At 57.8% G+C, this 17392-nt stretch overlaps 1 protein-coding gene across 6 annotated transcripts in view; it reads right to left on the reverse strand.

Moving 5' to 3' along the window:
• AGAP3 (ArfGAP with GTPase domain, ankyrin repeat and PH domain 3) overlaps nucleotides 1-17392 on the reverse strand; it is a 148956-nt gene that overhangs the window by 88677 nt on the left and 42887 nt on the right. For all 6 annotated transcript variants that reach the window (XM_059819157.1, XM_059819156.1, XM_059819158.1 and 3 more), the window contains exon 2: nucleotides 5627-5685. In XM_059819157.1, the coding sequence (XP_059675140.1) occupies nucleotides 5627-5685 (59 nt within the window). The remainder of the gene's footprint in view (nucleotides 1-5626; nucleotides 5686-17392) is intronic.

Here is a 17392-nt window from a genome sequence, read left to right on the forward strand (position 1 = left end):
CTGCCCATACTGCCCCGCAAAACTGGGAGCCGGGGGGGATTTCTCCACTACTGAGGGTTCATGCTTTGTCCCACTGACTTTGTGTTGTTGTTGCCCAGCCTGCCATCCACCCAAATGCTTTTGTAGGCATCCTCCTCCTCTGTCCCCAAGATTAGTTAGCATGGTTTGTGGGGACTTGCTGTTTCACTGGGATTTAAGACGTCTGGTACATCTACCAGACAGAAGCCACCAGAGACATCCCTGTGCAGACGTCCCAACGGGGCTGCTGTGTTTCTGGAAATTCCAACATCCCCTGCGTGTCCACGGCTGCTTCACAGCCAACGCACAGTGACGCTAAAGCATTTGGCAGCGCTCCGCTGACCTTGCACCCTTCCTAAACCCACCACTGGACCAGACCACGAGATTCAATGGGCACGTGCCGAGTACCCACATATGCTGGAAATACCAGAGTCCCCGTGGAGGTGCTGCAGAGACCCGGTGGGTGTACTTCTGCACAGAAAGTCCCAGGGAGAAGTACATTATCTTTACAATGAGAATTTCAAGCAGACACACAGCACTGAAAAGCTAATAGCGTTCGTGAAAACAGCACGTACCCTTACATGCATGAGAGACAAAATCAAGATCCCAAGTCCCATCACTTGTCTCCAAGTGTCGCCTGCTTATCGGAAACCGGCACAAGGCATGTCAGGGTCAGAGCTCGTCACTTGTCTGCTGTCCCGGGAGAACCCTCCTCCTGGGCTCCAGCGAGCCCAACTCCTGGAAACACATCACGGCACTGCCGCTGACTCAGGGAAGAGGCCACAGAGCTGAGCAGGGACCAGAACCTGCTGCGTGCTCAGCCCGGACCCAGCCCAGCAGGGCACACGTCGCCCCAAGAGACCCGAGTCCCGTGTGCTGGGGCTGGGGGCGGCTCTCCCCCGTCCGTCCCGCTGCCTTGGGCTGTGCCCACTCCCGCACTCCCAGAGCCTGGGAGGGGGTCGGCCGGCACCAGGCATCCCCAACGCAGCCCGCTCGCGCCAGGGGACGGGACCGAGAGCTGCGCTGTCGGGGCAGGGCCTCCAGAGCCCAGCAACACACCTTGGTAACGCTTCCTCATGACGTCCAAGCGTGGGCCCCAACAATTTCAGCTCCGGCCACTGGCTCTTCCCTGCTTGCCAAGATCTACTCCCCGTCTCGGTAAGTGGGGACCGCAGGCAGGTCTCGCAGACACAACCCGTGGTGACGCCGGGCTGGCAGGCTGCGGCACAGGGCAGACGTACGGCGCTGCCAGAAGCGGTCTAACAGCAGTAGCACAGCACTCCGCTCCATGCCGCCTGCCTGCAGCGACCATCCCCGCCGCACCCACGCCTGCCCCCTGCACCCACCTTGCATTACGCCCTGGACTGTGCCACCGACACAGTCTGTGCGACTGCGGAGCAGAAGGAATCGAGAACAGGCCGTCCTGCCCAGCACTCCTTCGCAGTGCTCTTTTTCAAAGCGGCGCAGTTGCCGGAGCAGGCCTGCAGTACAGCCGCACACAGCCCCACCAGCGCCGAAAGAAGTGGGGGGTGAGGAGAGAGGAGTGGCTGGGAACATGAAAGCTGCCTCTGCCACCAAAGAGAAGCTTACGGCTGACCTTTTCCAGGCAAAGGGATGAGCTTGGAGAGTGAGTCACCACCAGGCAGGTTCTCCAGCTTTCAACCTGGCGCTCAAAAGCTCCCGCTGCACCAGGTCCTGCCCCGGGCTACCTGCATGCTCCCGGTAAGAGGCAAAGACGCGCCAGCCCTGCAGCAGCGGGCGCTTCAGCCGGCGGCAGACCGTGCTACAGGAGCGCAGGAAACCGTCCGGTTTGCCGACGCCTCTCGTGCCCACGCCGCACGAAGCCAGCGAGCCACCGGACCGGGGTGCCTGGAGCCCGGGACTAGGAAATGCAGATCAACACGCTCCCACGGGCATGCCCGGGCTGAACGCATCGCTGCCAGCTCTGTCACCCACAACAGTAATTACAGATCGTACGCAGCGCGTTTAGACAGATGAGAACCCATACCAGACTGCAAACCTCACAGGTAACGCACACATGCTTCTGGAGCCAAGCGGTCTGCGGAGACGTAAGGGCTACACGAACGCCACAGCCCGTGTTATTAATGGAGGTAAAACCCCTTCCTCCAGCTGAGCCCTCCCTGCCGCTGCCGCACTTCGATGGCAGCGTGAGCAGTCTGGGATATAAAGAGGTGGAGAAGAGAGAAGAAACTGTGGAGAGCACCGCGCAGAGCGGGCAGCTCGGGGTCTCAGCTCTGTGCCCAGACTGGCCGCAGCTCCAGTCCCTGCGGAAACCTCTGCAGAACAGAGTGGATCCCCGAGGCCGGCTGGCAGCTACGTCTCCACGCAACATCAGAGATTAAACACTCCAACAATATTTAGCTCTCTAAAACCAGGATGGAGTCTGCATTTACGCTTTGTTTGCTTAGAACCAAAATCCTGACCTACGTCTTGCTGAAACACACTTCTGCTTTGTCTTTCCCTCATCTGGTGTTATAAGCAAGCTCAAACAGAACTGCCAGTCTTGAGGAACATAACCCCTCCGAGGCAGCAAACCGAAGAAAAACGTGCTGCGTAGGCACCATGGAAACCTCTGTATCAGGACATGTTGGGAGAAGGAGGGAATGCAGCCTGGCTCCGCGCTGGCCAGCAAAGGGCTGATATGGCCCAGTACGGGGTCTGGGGGACGCGTCCCCGCCAGCAGGCACCATTCGTGCCCGTCTGCAGGAACCGCTGCCTTCTCTCGCACACAGGCTCCTCTCAACCTGCAGCAGATGGAGGAAGCTTCAGGATAAAACTGAGGTGGGAAAAAGTGCTGAACGTAACTTAAGCACATCAAGCTATTAAAAAACCTGAGAGGAAGTACACTGACCACTTGTGGTCCAAATGGGAACACGAGCAGGGAAGAAAGCGGTAAGAGCCTTACCTCCTGCAGGAGAGGTAAAGGAAAGGGTTCATTCCCGCAGAAGGAGGGATGTGGGCTGCAGCGAACGCTTTATGTGCCATGAAACAGAAGCCCCCAACGAGTCTGTGGTTTTTCATACTCACAGAATTATGAATCTCGGTTCACAGGCTCAGCGTAGGTCTCCCCCGGGGACAAGGACTGGCAGATCAGAGACAGGGTGGGTGCTTCGTGCAGGCCTCTCCCACGATAAACACTGCGCTCTGCCATTTATCAAAAGACCCTGCGTTTGCCCTGCACTAGGATGTCTTTTGGTTTCAGACACATTTTTCACCGGGGTGCGCTCGGTGAAGCATCACACAGGCAGGACCGAGGTCTGGGTGGCTCTGCCGCGGGAGCCACTGCCGCGGCACTGCTGAGATCGCTGCCGAGCCTCGTGCCAGCTGCGCAGGCAAGACCTTGCTCCACCTGGAGCACCTCCCTGCGTCGAGCCATGCCTCTGAGGATGGGGCCGGTGAGGCTGAGGTGGGGGTCGAGGGGAGAGTTGCTTGAAAACTGGAAGGGAGCAAAGCCTGGGAACATTTCTTGCCAAGTCCCAGACATTTAGTGATTCCTGTACGGGCTCCGGGATGGGCGCCACATGGGGACCCCTTCCATATCACCGTAACCTGCTGGTAACTCGGGACGCTCACTCAAAGACCAATCGGCCTGCAGGGACCGGGGGAGAAGAGCTGGGCCCTGCGACGGAGGGGGACGGCCGCGCTGCTGGGGTGAGCAAGACGGGAGGTGAGGAAGAGGCGTCATAGAGCTGGTGCACCCACCGGGCAGCCAGGGCCGGAGCAGCGCGGTGCGGAACGGACCCCTTAGACACCCGCCCAAAAGCTCAGGACCTGCCCGGCTCTCCTCGTCCCCACTGGCTGACCACCATCCCAGATCCAGGCAGGAGCAGCTCTGCCGCTACGCGACGTCCTTCCCTTCGCAGCCGCAGAAAGAAGAAATCCTGGACAACCACCCCACCGCCCAGAGGTCCGCCCGCCCAAGCACAGGGTGCCCCGCCACAGTCGGCTGCTGCAGCCCAACCCCAGAGGCACGATGGAAGGGGCTTCGGCCCAGCAAGGCCGGCACTGAACCAGGACTCTGATCAGAGCCTCCAGGCTGTTAGAAAGAGCTGCATCGGCCGGATGAAACCCCAGAGCAACAGAGATCCCCAGAGGTTATGGAAAACATGGGAAAAGGATTGTGCTAATGGAGAAAGAACTAAAAGCTTTAGGTTTGTTTAGCTTGCAGCACTGTTTTGTAGCCTGCAGAACGTTAAAATGTCAGAAGGCAATAGACAGAATAACTGCAAGAACATTTTTGAACAGACAGACATTTTACAAGCCAAACTAACAAACGAATATTGAAAGTTTGGTTTGATTTTTACTTAACTGCAGATAAGAAAAATGTGGCAGCATGGTGCTGGCATGTTTTGCAAAAAGGCTTCTTGTTTCTCAGATTAAGATAAAAAAAAATTAATCTTGAAAGGGCTGAAGGGAGGCATGCCAACAGTCTTCAAAGGCAGTTAAGTGCTGCCATGGAGAGCGCGAGAAGAGCGGAGTGGTGGAACAGATTGCCGAGGTCCCTCAGAACAGACAGACAGACACTTGCAAGCGACTGCGCCATCCTGCCCGCCCCGACGTCTCTTCCAGCGCCACCCCAGCGCTCACAGCATCGCTGCCGAGGGTGCCTGTCCATGAATGCCCGAACCAACCCACGAGCTCATCACCACCAGCAAGGAGGTCCTGCTTTGTCCCTCGCCCCAGGCACGGCCTCTGCCCCTCGTGCTCGCCAGCCAGCTCAGCTCGAGCAGAACACCTCCGTGTCCTCCTGCACTGCTGACCTGCGCCAGCTCTCAGACGGCCCCGGCAAAAGCCAGCGTGCAGCCATCGGCAATGGCAGGCCATGGGAAACAGTGCCGCACCCCGAGACCAGGCCCCCTCCCTCATGACCTTGTCCCGCATGATGGGGGCTGTGTTGGGGCAGCCCCCCTACCAGAGACCGTATCCCGCAAGTAGGCGATGAAGCCCGATAACGGCGTACCCTGGGAAACCCGCCCTGCGCTGACAAACTGGAGGAGCGTCATCCCCTCTGTTTGGCAGAACAAAGCACCAGAGGTGACGGTTTCATCCCACCAGCATCCCTCCACAGCAGGGACACCACGGGGCAGTCGCGTCTGGGAGGTGGCCAGTAAAGGCAAGGGAAGCACCCGCACAGAGCTCAAACGGAGAGGTGACACCTCCCACGCGGGTAACTCCCACGCTTGGACAGCTGCTCTGAGGGTGACGACCATGGATGGATGCCCGAACCGCCGCTCAGGACCTGCTCCTGCTTCTGCTATGCCAGAAGGTCTAGCCCATGCAGCGGTACCCGGTCAGGAATTATGACTCTGCTATAGCCAGCAGGAAGGGTGAGGTGCTCAAATATCACCTTTCAATGTTCACATCCAAGTGCTCTCCCACATCAACACCCTCTCCCTTACAAGTGTGAGCCACTGAGAAGCTCTTGCTTTCCCCGAGCACGACGGCAGCACCAGCTCCTCTCTCCCCCCCACGAGGCTGAAGCCTCTGTGCATTTCCACTCGGCCACGTTAAAACACGTGTTTTTCCTGGGGATTTGGAGAAGCATCAAAGAACTGGGGTAACTGAGGCACGGGTTGCGAGTACTCACCACCTTCAGCTCAGGCACCGAGCGACTCAGGGTCCATTCCTGGCTGTTCACAAACGAATCTGCAGAACAGAGAGGAGAAATCATCAGGTCACCCTCATCTCCCTCAAAATCCTAAAAGGATCCTGCCACGCTCTCCCTGCTCCCTCCAGGCAGGAGATGTATGTCTCCTCCCTCCCTCCCACCTTGTCTAGAGACACGAAGCCGCACGAGGTCCCGACGCCGCCCGTGCCTGGGAGGCGCTGCAGCCAGAGCTCCGGGCGGGAAGGAGCAGCCGAGCTGAGGGCAGGAAGGCAGCACAGAGCCCATGTACCCTCCCAGGGACCCTCCCTCCTTCCCTGCGGGAGCACAGAAAGCCCTACCACATCCCCTTCCTCGAGGCACGTGGGACAAGGGAAGCACCAGAGACTAGACGCCTTTTCGGGGGGCACGTGCTGTAAAGGACCCCCGAACCGAGGGCACGTAACGGTGAAAGCAGTGCCCTGAGCACTGCAGTCAGGCTACAATACCAGCGTGTTGTATGCAGTGCAGATAAAGAGCTGAAGGCACGCTATAATCTATGTTCGTGATTGAAAGGGAACACAATTAATTATGTGTACGTTATGTAATTTGCAGAACGTTGTAATAGGCTTAGGAAGGTTGTAACAATCAGGGACGGCTTTGAGCGGCACAGGGAACACCCTCTCTCCTGCCACAGAAATCACAAACACTTCATTTACATCCAAACATTCTCCGGGAGCTGGTCGAACAACAGACTTCCCAAATAAAACCAGACTCACCGGAAGAGGAGCGAGAGCCTGGAGAACACCTTGAATATCAGAAGTAACCAGCAGCCACTCCTAACAAAACTGGAGTCCTTCATTTGCCTTGGATGGGGAAGTAAATCCTCCACCCAAAGCCAGATGGCTACGGGTCAGGGGGCCAAAACAAAAGAGCAGCACTTGCTGTACGTTAATAGTGTAAAACCAACAAAGGATTTTGGGAGACTGAAACCTGTGGGAGCACTGCTTCTTCAAGAACCTGTAATAAACTTCCGAATTCGCTGCCACGGACTATTGCAGAAATGGAAATCTTAGTTCGGTTCAAAAAGGGAAGAGGCGAATCCGCGAGACCCAACCGCGGGTGGCAATTAAACACGACAGCCTGGGTGCTACCGCTGCTCAGACGTCACCCGAGGCCACAGCAGGATGCCAAGCCAAAGGGGAGGATGGCTCTAGACCTGCCCCGCTGCCCTGTCCCCGCAGCGGCCGCTGGCACAGGAGCCGCGAGCTGCCCTTCCCCGCCCCGGCGGCTCCTCCCTGCCTGCCGCTGCTCCCGGCAGCCCCGACCCCGCTACCGCACTCGCGGTGCGAGTCCCAGCTCTCGGCGTCGGCACCGGCACTGCCCAAACCGGCTGGGCAAGCTGGCGGCTGCAGCTCTCTGCTGAGTAGGTGTTTCATCTGGGGCTGTGCCACGCACCGCAGGCTGAAACCAGGGCGCTGCAGGAGATGCCACCAGACCCAGGCAGGATCAGAGGGCAATGCCAGGCTCTCCGGCCCTGCCAGAAGCCTGTCAACGACTATCTTCACTCCAGTTTATGTTGCTGCCCTCCCAGCTCCCAAGGGAGTTCCCAACCAAGGGAAGGTTGGACACACAACGGCTGCAACCCTCGCTCTACCTCCAGGCTAACGCCTTGTCTCATCTCTCCCTGCCTCACCTGGGCAGTCGGTGGGAGATGGCAGCCCAAAGCTGCGTGGGGAAGAGTCTGCTCCTGCTGCTGGTGGCCGGAGGGCTTGCAGGGGCCCTCCTTCCGTGCCCGCACGTCCACACACTGGTCCACCGCTGCTCTGCGTGCACGAGGGGACAGAAAGATGATCCGCCACCGTGCCTTTTTCATGGCACTTGTGCAGCCACCGGCAACCGCAGGCCACAGCGCATTTTTCCATCGTGTCAAAAAAAGGTAAGAATACGGTGCGCATGCCTAGAGTTTACCAGTCATACTAATTTATTAACACTTCTTTTTCAGAAGCTACAGACAAATAAAACACCAGTCTGATGCAGTAAGACAAGGTTATTTATAACAATCGTGAAGGTTCTTAAGAGGAATCGTTTCTTCATGGTCTCTGTCTTTCACCTATCCTGTCTTTTTTTAGGCAGAGGTAAAATTTTTCCTAAAATGACTCATAAGGAGGAAAATTATAAGTTCTTGAGCCCTTTCAAAAAGGTAACAGGACACCTGTATTTCCAACTGCATTACTTGGTCTAAAAAAAGCTGTCACCTCCACCTATAACTTCTGCTCCGCTTCGTCCCTTTGTGAGTTAAACGCGACGGGTAAAGCACCATCGGTACTTTCTCCTTTACTGGCATTCCCTCCCTCCACATTAGACGAAGCAGCGTACTTGCACTGTTTCGCTATATGTACCTTGTTCTTGAACTATGAAAAACTGGCAAAAACCAAGCAGGTTTTTCAAGGGGTTCTGAATGGAGCACAAGTCAAATGCGCTCGCCGACTCGGCCTTAAGAAAGAAAAGAGAGGCAGAGAGAGACCTGGAGAGGGCAGGCTCTGCTCTGCTCTGCTTCTGTCTCAGATGCTCAGGATAGAGAAACTGTCCAGATTTTTGCTAGTTGCCTCCTTTGCTAACTGTTCTAACAGAGTTCGTTAGCAACAGTTTGATTTTTGACTCACTGCGAAGGTCTCTGAGAAAATCTTAACACAAATAAATAACTGCGACGCAATGCCAATTTAGCTACATTCAGCCGTACACACTAAATTATTAACTATCATCAGCACGCTGAACCCAAAACACCAACGTACAACCTGGGCACCTCTGCTTGTCAATCAGTGCCCAACGTGTGCCAAGTCTGAATTTTAGCCCAGGCCACCAGCCAGCCCTGGTGACCCACCTGGCATGTCCCAGCCCGTGCACGGCACCGTCAGCCCACAGGTCCCGGAGCAGCCCGGCACACCGGCTGCATCCGCGCTGTCTCTGCTCAGCAGCGCACGCCAGGGCGCTGGCACCTCTCTCGGAGCTCCTGCCGCCGCAAATCCCCGCGCCCAAGTGACAGCCCCACTGGCACGAAGGAGTGGGATGGGAGCACCGGCGGTGACAGCTCTCACTGCCTCCGCTCACGCCTGCCCCGTGCAGCAGCGGGGAGGACGCGCCGAGCACCCACTCACTCACCCGCACTGGACCTCTCTAAGCTGCGCTGTGCCCCAGATGCAGCAGCCGTCACCCAGGAGCTTGCACACTGCAGTCTGGCTTCAACACCAGGCTAGGCGGGGGGAGACCCTTCCCGTCCGGTCCAGCTCACCGCCCCCAGACCGCGGCTGCTCTTCGGGTGCAGGCGGGGGACGGGACTGCCCCTCCTCTGGGGCAGGGAGCAGGGCTCGCCCGAGCGCAGGACAGGGCTCGTGGCGGGCGCTGCCCGGCACCGGGAGGTGGGCAGCCACCCGCAGCTCACGCCACTACTGCTGGGAAATCCACTCGCGACTGCGGCTGGACAGAGCGGCTGCGCAGCACCAGATCCCTGCTCTGCCATCACCGGGTGTCCTCCTGCCCCTGCCGAGGGGCCGCTTCCCCTCCCCGGGGGTGCTGGGGGCTGCTTTGCCCCAGCAGCAGCTTCTGCTGAGGGCAGGAGGGAGAGGCAGGAGGCCGCCCAACATCGTTACCGGAGAACGGCCACCTGGATTCGGACCGAGGGTCTGCCCAGCCCAGCACGCCATCTCCAGCACCAGTTGGCATCTGGGAACCCAGGAAGAGTAGGAACATGGTGAGACTACACGATACTGATCCTACATGTGTTTGGGGCTGTTCTCCAGCTCAGGGATCTCCTGTGGTTTGTCTATTTAGCAAACCTCAGAAACCTCTGCTTTGAGTAGTTTTTCTGTTAAAAGTAGTTTTTCTTTTAAAACCATTTAAAATTTCACTTCCACGTTATTCTTTAGCAAGGAGTTTCAGCAGTATAAATACCCATTCCTTGAAAACCCACTTTCTTCTGTTTTAGGCTTGACTTCATGGGATGCCCCCAGCTCCTGTACCAGAGGCAGTGAGCTAACATCCCCAGCCAGCCTGACCAGCACAACCCCGCCTTTCACCGCAACCCCTCTTTTCCACACTGCGGAGTCCCAGCTGTCGGATTGCTCCACGTGCAGAAGGCGTTGTGCACCTTCTACCCTCCCTGCTGTCCTCCTCCAGTCCCTCCTGTTTAGCGGAAGAGGACACGTCCACTGCACACGTCGCTCTGTAAAGCATCTCACCCGCAACAGGAGGAAGGCAGACGGCTGTACTGGAAGGTCCCACGTGGCTCCAGCGACTGACCCTGCCCGACTGCCCAGCTCCTTCCTTGCAGGAGAGCCCGCTGTAATGGTAAGGAGCTCTACCTGCAGCGTTTCGGGGTCGAGATACCCCCAGTGTAAGTGTTCACAGAGGGAGGGATGAACCCACTCTTATGCCAGCACCCAGGAGGGTAAAAGCAAGTGCTTACAGACTACGTGACCAAAGGAACAGAGGCTAAGGTGGAGGTGGCCCTGAACTGAAGACAGCCACGGGATTCCTTCACAGTCACCTGGGAAGTTACTGAAACACAGACCTTGGAAGGGCCGGTTCCCTCTGCGGCCCCCTCCAGAGCCAGGGTCCCAGGTGTCAGGATGAGAAGACCCTCATGTCCACTTGCCATCCCAGCCCGTACCCGTACACACAAACCCTTCCACTAATGAACTCCTACATGAGCAAAGGCGCCTCTTGTTCAGGAAGACATCCCACCCTGACTTTAAACTGCCCATGCGGAGCCCCACTCCTCGCACCGACCCACTCGCTCTGCCCTTCCCCAATAGCTGAATGGGTGGAGCTGCCTGAGGCGTTTTCTGCCGAAAGGATTAGGGATGAAGCAAGACAGCGCCTGGGCCAAGCAGAGATGTGAGGCAAGGAGGCCGCGCGTGTCTGCACGCCGGGGTAGACACACGTCTTCTGCCTGCACCTCGCGGCATGCCCGGGAAGCTTCCCAGCTTCTGCAAGAGCACAGAAGGAGCGTCACGGTGTCCTGCAGCACGCCCTCCAAAGCCACTTCCCAAAACACCCAGCTCACTCCGCAATGAGTCAGTCCGGCGCAGAAGAACAGCGGCTACTCAGGAAGAGCGCTTGGACCAAGCTCCCCCGCACGCCTGACTGCTGGCACCAACCGGCCAGGCTTCAGGTCTGGCTTCAGACAAGCTTCGTCCAGAGTGTTTGGGGGCTTTCTTTAACGGTGGTGGCTTGATGGGCATGGTGCTGTGTGGTGTTGGGTGGGTTGGTATTTGGTGTGTTGTGGTTTGTTTTTTGTGGGTTTTTTGTTTTTTTTTTTTTTTAAGGTTGGACTTGATGATCTTACAGGTCTTTTCCAACCTTAGTGATTCTGTGATTCTGTGGTGCGCAAAAGCTGAAACTCCTCAAAACCAGGAGGCATTAGTGTCAGCTTCCCCAAGTTACTCAGTTAATAAAGAAGCATTCCCACACATACACTTCTAGCACTCCCTGCAGACCAAGGGGAGAAGCTTGCCTCTGGTTGTCAAAAGGAGGAAAAATAAATGCCTTCAGCTGCATCAACCAGCAGCTTGTAGCATGCATCTCCTCCTGCCCCAAGTGCCCCAAAGAGCAGAGTCCAGAAGATGCAGCAGTTCCTGCAGCACCTGAAGAACTGCCATTACTAAGCACGAAGCCTTGACTTACACCGTTCCCACCTACCACCTAGGCAAGGTACTCAAGACCATCAAGACCATCAGCTAGTCCATGAAGGCATGAGGATCTGGAGCACAACCCACTTCACACGTCAGGCTGGGGGCCGTGCCACAACCGAGTCTTTCAAATCTGTCACTGTAACTGGCTCTCAGTCCTTTTTACACCCCAGGGCACACCAATCACCCTTCTCTCACCACGCACGGGGACACACAACCTGTGCACGCCAGGCTGACATCTGGGTGACCCACACCTAGTCCTGCTGCGCCCATTCGCAGGCCCAAAGACGCCTCGTCGGTCAGCTCTCGCGTCACCCGACGCCCCTGTGTCCTGCAGCCATCTGCACCCGTGCTCGCAGGGACGGCTCCATCGCTTGGTTTCAGGTAATTCCCCAGCACAGAGCCCCCCACGCCGTTCTCTTGCACTCATTTTCCTCCTCTACCAGCAGGTTCTTGCAGAAGCGAGCGCAGCAGCCGTGTGCGGGCGGGCACGGATGACACCCACAGAGCTGCCAGAAAGCACCTCAAGAGCAGTTTCTCAACCACCCAAAACAGCCATAGGCCAAGTACCTGACTGCCGAAAAACGCTGACACAACTCGCTGATGTCAGATTTGTCCATCCCAAGTGTTGATCGTTTGCTACTAAAATGCAGCATATGGCCATTTCCTGCACTTCATCGGCATAAAATCTGTTAGTATAACATTATACACTCTGTCTTGAGTGGCTGCGACAGACCCAAATCAGCGTAAGGAAGGTCCAAGTCCATAGCTGCAAGAGGTTGTTTTGGCTGTGGGAGTCCCCCCTCCGATGACACCGTCTGCCAGACCCTCCCCACGCGCAGTGCTTCTGCCGCCCAGCCGGCTGCCGAGCAGCGGGAGCTGCAGGGGCTGACGCCAGCCGCCTGGGCACTGCTCCCCCCTGGAAGAGGCAGGAGATCCCCGTCTTCTCCTGGGGAGAAACAGCGACCACGTGGAAGCACCCAGCACGCCACCAGCGACCTGACCTGATCTAACGCACTAACCGAAAACCAGGCGGGCAGGTCAGCATTAGCACCTTCCTCGCAGTGCCAGAGCCTCGGTAGGAGCTTGTTCAGCAGAGATTGCCTCCAGCTGGGTAACACCTTAATGAACTGTCATCTCCCTCGTCACCAGGGTTCATGTAGGCATCGGGGAGTAGCGATTTACTTGATTAGCTTCACTGCTGGACTAGCTGTATCATTTGGTATTTCACCTTAAAACACACCCAGTCACTCTTCCTCCCTCTTCTCTTTGTTATTTAACAACACAGAAGAGACCAGACTGCCAGGGCTGCGGCCGAATACCTTCCCCAGGCGCACCTGACCTCAAAAGCAGAAACAGTGGACTCACGGCACCGCTTGCACACCGAGAGCCTTAGCGCAGCCAAACGTCCTACGGACCCGCTGCTGCTTGCACCCACTTGCTGCTGCAAAGCCGGGAGGAGGAAGGGGCTGGCCGGGCAACACTGACTCCTCACCCAGGCTGCTCCCGTCGTAGGATGAAGCGCGGCAGGTTCATCTACCTTGTGCTTCAGAAGCGCTAGTGCCAGACACATTTGGTCTCTACACACAGCAACTAATAATTAACCAACTTATTATCCAAGCCACTGTGGAACTAACTTGGACACTGAAACCCTGGACGCTAAACCCGGCCTTGAAACCAGGTCAGAGGCTGAGCAAACACAGCAGTGCCCACACAAACCACGTTCCAAAGTACCCATCTGCCCGCACACGCAGATAAAAGGGCTCCAGAGTGCGATGCGCCTGGGCAGAGCCACCTCTTCCAGGCCAGGCTTGATAAAGACTCAACCCCGGCAATGCTGGCGGGAAGAGAGATTTCTCCAGGTCAAGGACCGACACGGGCAAGGCTAGCGTTCCCGTCAGAGAGCTTAGCCGACGCAGATACCCTGTGTAGGACACGATCTTAGCAAGGATTACCTCACCAGAGCTTTAAATACTTTGCAGCAGTGAAAGGAGAGGATGTCGTGCATCTCAGGGAAAAAAGGGCGCGATCCCGAACTGCTACCCTTGCTCCTGAGCTACGCCGCACGCGGCAGCAGCTGACGCCGCCGCACCACAGGTGCTGCGCAGTGCACAGACTTCAGAAGAGCCACACGTTTTAAGCCTCTCGGCACCCACTGCTTCCCAGTCCACGTCCGAATACAGGCAGACCAAAAAACCACAGCAAATTGTCTCTGCTCTGACAGCTAGAAAGGGTCTACTGAAAGGGACAACCCGGCAGAGCTAGTGACATGGAGGGACAGATAACCCACCGCTTCCCCAAGACGAGTGCTCTGTGGGGACCTACTTCGCCCGTGAAAACCTGTGCCAAATCTGCCTGACCTCAGCTCTAGGTGTTTAACCCCACAACCAAAGGCAGAAGATTAAAAAGGCACTGCTTTTTGAAGTTCCCTCTTCCTAGGGATGCCTGCAGACCGTAATCAGAACACCGCTGCACCTACTGCACACATCTCCTCCGATCTCATCCTCAGAACCAGCCCTTTCAGATCGGTGTCCCAAGAGCTCCTTCCTTGATACCTTCCAGACTTCTTAAGTTTTTCTGAAGTGTGGACACCAGACTGGATTCAGCATCCAAGCCACGGTCTCTAAACCCATCATGCCATCTCTGCTCCTCACCAACACTCCCAGCTAAGCTGAGGCAGGTACCAACAAGAGATGATACATATCATTATCTCCTCAATTCACTATGCAAACTTCACCTTACTAATGTAAAAACACCCCCCTCTTCTCCCAGTAGTCTTCTCTCACACATGCCCTACACGTTAGTCCTCTGTGTGGCCACACACCAAACAGGAGAGTAAAAGGGAATTACCTTAAACCTTCAAGCACTTTAAAAAGCAGGGCATCTTTCTGGGAGAGGGGAATATGACTGTGAGAAACACTTCCTGAGCTGTGGAGTCCCGATCCCACTGTCAGAGATGCTGCACCCATCATATGATCCCTCCCTGCACGAGGAAAACTCCAACCCCAAACCAGTCCAGTTTTTCCAAGCCTGTGCCTATCAGAGGGCTTCTTCGGAACTGCACTAGCCGATACCTCGATACCTAGAAACGCTCCTCTGAACCGCTGGCCACAATTCTTTGTGGCCAGTCCAAGCTGGCTGGACTCCGTGTTGACTTTGTTCTCCAGCTCCAAGGGCTCTTGCCCTCTCTTGGTGCATTCACAGAAAACCACAGCCCCGTCAGCCTTCATCCTGCTACGCAAAGACCAGCTCCTTAAGTCTTTTTCGGGCAACAAACTCTGCATTCCCCTGATCACCCCTCCCTGTCCTTGGTCCAGGCTGAACCCCGCCATCAGCAGGGAGCGAACGTTACCCGCGCAGTCCAAAGGAGCTCTCAGCCCGGCTGGGGGAGCAGCACTGAGACCGTCCTCCTGACTCTCCGGTGGGCCAGGCTTTTTGGCCCTTGGGTACGTCTACATGGCAGAGTGCAGCGCTGGATGGATATCTCAGTTTGCTATAAACAAAATACTCTAGGTACTGGAAACAGGGTAGCAGCGTTGGCTTGGATCTCTGCCTGGACTCATATATCCAGCTTTTCCAAAGAGCTGATAACCGCAAGTGCAGCTGCACCCCCTCGGGAGGGCGTGTTGGGACTGTATCAGCAGCTTTCCTAGGGCTAAGGTGGGCAGCGCTAGCGCAAAGCATCAAAGTTTCTGAAATGTCGAGAGGCTGTTAGAAAGACTATTGGCCTGCAAGCCTGAAAGAGGAACGGGGCAGAGATCCCCTGAGCTGCTGCATCCAGCAAGTCCACGCTGGAGCAGTACTAAGGTTGTGCACACCCGACCTACGGGTGTCCTGGCTTAGAGGCTCACAGCTCCCACCGGAGTCAGCCAGAGCCCACAGACCAACGTGCTGAGTGGAGAGACAACGGGGAGACAGGACACAGAAGACAGGACAAGCAACAGCAGCTTTGGTCTGCAGCCTTCACCGCTGCTTCTTCGCATCTTGTTGATCCCAAGAGGACATAGCTCGACTGGGTACAACCAAGTGGATAATGGCAAAAATGGTGTTCTGAGACCAAACCAAAGGGTGAACTTTGCAGCTCCAGCAAGCAGGGCTTGCTCTGCTGCAATGGGCCACAGTCCCAGAGGCAGTCTAGAAAGGTCATCCCCAAGCTTGCGCCTCCGCTATGAGCCACGGTGGCAAGCGCTAACCACCCTGACAAACAGCGGTCTCGCATTAGCTGGCTGGTCACTGCAGGAGAGGGCTCCAAGCCCTCCCTGGCGCTCCCCAGCGAAGCCTCAGACGGCTCTCCAGCGGATGGACCCAAAGGGAGCCCCGGCCCGCCCCAGCAGAGCAGCCAGGTGAGGGGTGAGGACACCAACACAAGCGCTCAACCTCAGCTGCTCCCCTGGGAATGCGGCCGCCGGGCTGGCTGCTGCTGGCGCAGCTCCTGCTGGAAGCCGCCGGCAAGCAGGAACAGGCCCCCCGCTGCACGGGCAGGACCCGGCCCTCCCTGCCCGGATACACCCACATTCCCCAGCCATGAGCGCAGCCTCCCCTCGCCTGGGAACCTCCCGCCACCCAGCCGGCACCCCGCCCCGGGCACCCCTGCCAGCGGCACGGCCCCCCGGGAGGAGCGCACCAGCAGTATCCCGTCCCTTCACCCCACAGCGCACAAAGGCAGCCTCAGCCACCCACCCGGAGCCTGCAGAGCCTCCCGGACCGTTCCCGGGAAGGCACAGCGAGCCCCAGGGACAAGGGGGACCAGCGGGAACAAGCTCCTTGAGCTCCCTGCGCAGCACCTGCGTGGCAGCGAAGGTCAGGCTGCCAGCAGTGCTGCTCCTGCACTGGTCCCTGGAGCCCAGCCCTCCTGGAAAGCATCCTGGGCACAAAGCTCCTCTGGGCAGCTGCTGCCTTGGGAGCGCGTGGATTCCTCGGGGAGCCCGCCAGCCCCAATCCGCCCCTCTGGCACGTGAGCCAAGCCAGGGAACTGCCTCCACAATGCCTGGACTCCAGAGCAGAGCAATGGAAACCCGGAGAGGCTTGCAGGCGCCAGAAAGCCTCTCGCTCCCAGAGAGCGGCAGGTCCCGGCCCAGCCCAGCCCCCAGCTCTGTGCGCACAGGCCAGCGTTCAACGCCTTAAAAAGCCTGTGGATGCTGTTCTCCCCTCCCAGCCCCTGCCAGGCAGCGGGGCTCACCGGCCCGTTCGCTTCTGCAGGGCCGGGCCGGGCACACTGCAGGGCCAGGGAACGGGATGGGGCACAGAGGCACCGGCAGCCTGGTGCCCGCAGAAGCCCCGCACACCTGGGCAACCCCGGTACAGGAGAAGAGCGCGCGGCAGCGAGGCCAAACACCAGCTAGTCGAACACCTAACGGCTGCTTCGCCACCAGTCCCCATCGCGTGCTAGTCCCACGGGGGTCCTGTTCCCCCTCCCCAGCCGGTCCTGCTCTCTGTCCCTCTGCCACGTCCTTCAGGATGCCACCACCGCTCTCCGCAGGCTGCCCGGCACCTGGCGAGCGGCGCCGTGGTCCCCAACACATGGCCTCCGCTCGGCGCCAGGGAAGACCCCGGCAGAGCATCGCCCAGATAGAGCCTAGCATCAGGGAGCCGCTTACAAGAAGGAGGTGCAGGCATGTTTCTCTGCTCCCCAAGCCCCTCATGCTGCTCCACCCCTCTGCTCTGGCAATCTCCCAAATAGTTCAGCGCTTGCTCGGGAGCCCACTAACAGGACCCCTATCCCCCTCCCATGGAGCTTCAGTTCCCTCTGCTCCCCTGATGCTGCTGCGTAAGGCTCAGCTCTCCCTGCCCTTGGCTGGGACACCACTGGGGCAAGAAGGATGCGGGATACACACGCTCGCTCGGCTCCCAGGTGTCTGGCCGGCAAGGGAACCCGGACCCCTGGAGCATCTCCTCCCAGCTAGCCACGCTGCGGCTCCTTCAGCACCGACGTCGATGGCGGCGCCCACGGCCACCGGGCGCTGCAGTGCGAAACAGCCCCGTGAACGCTCGCACCACCTGGCTACAGCCGAGCTTTCCTGAGCGCAGAGCTCCAGGACGCAATCGGGTGCCCCTGCCCAGCCCAGGACCTCGGCTGGGA

This window comes from Gavia stellata, chromosome 6 (assembly GCF_030936135.1).
Source record: "Gavia stellata isolate bGavSte3 chromosome 6, bGavSte3.hap2, whole genome shotgun sequence".
Classification (NCBI taxonomy): Eukaryota; Metazoa; Chordata; class Aves; order Gaviiformes; family Gaviidae; genus Gavia; species Gavia stellata.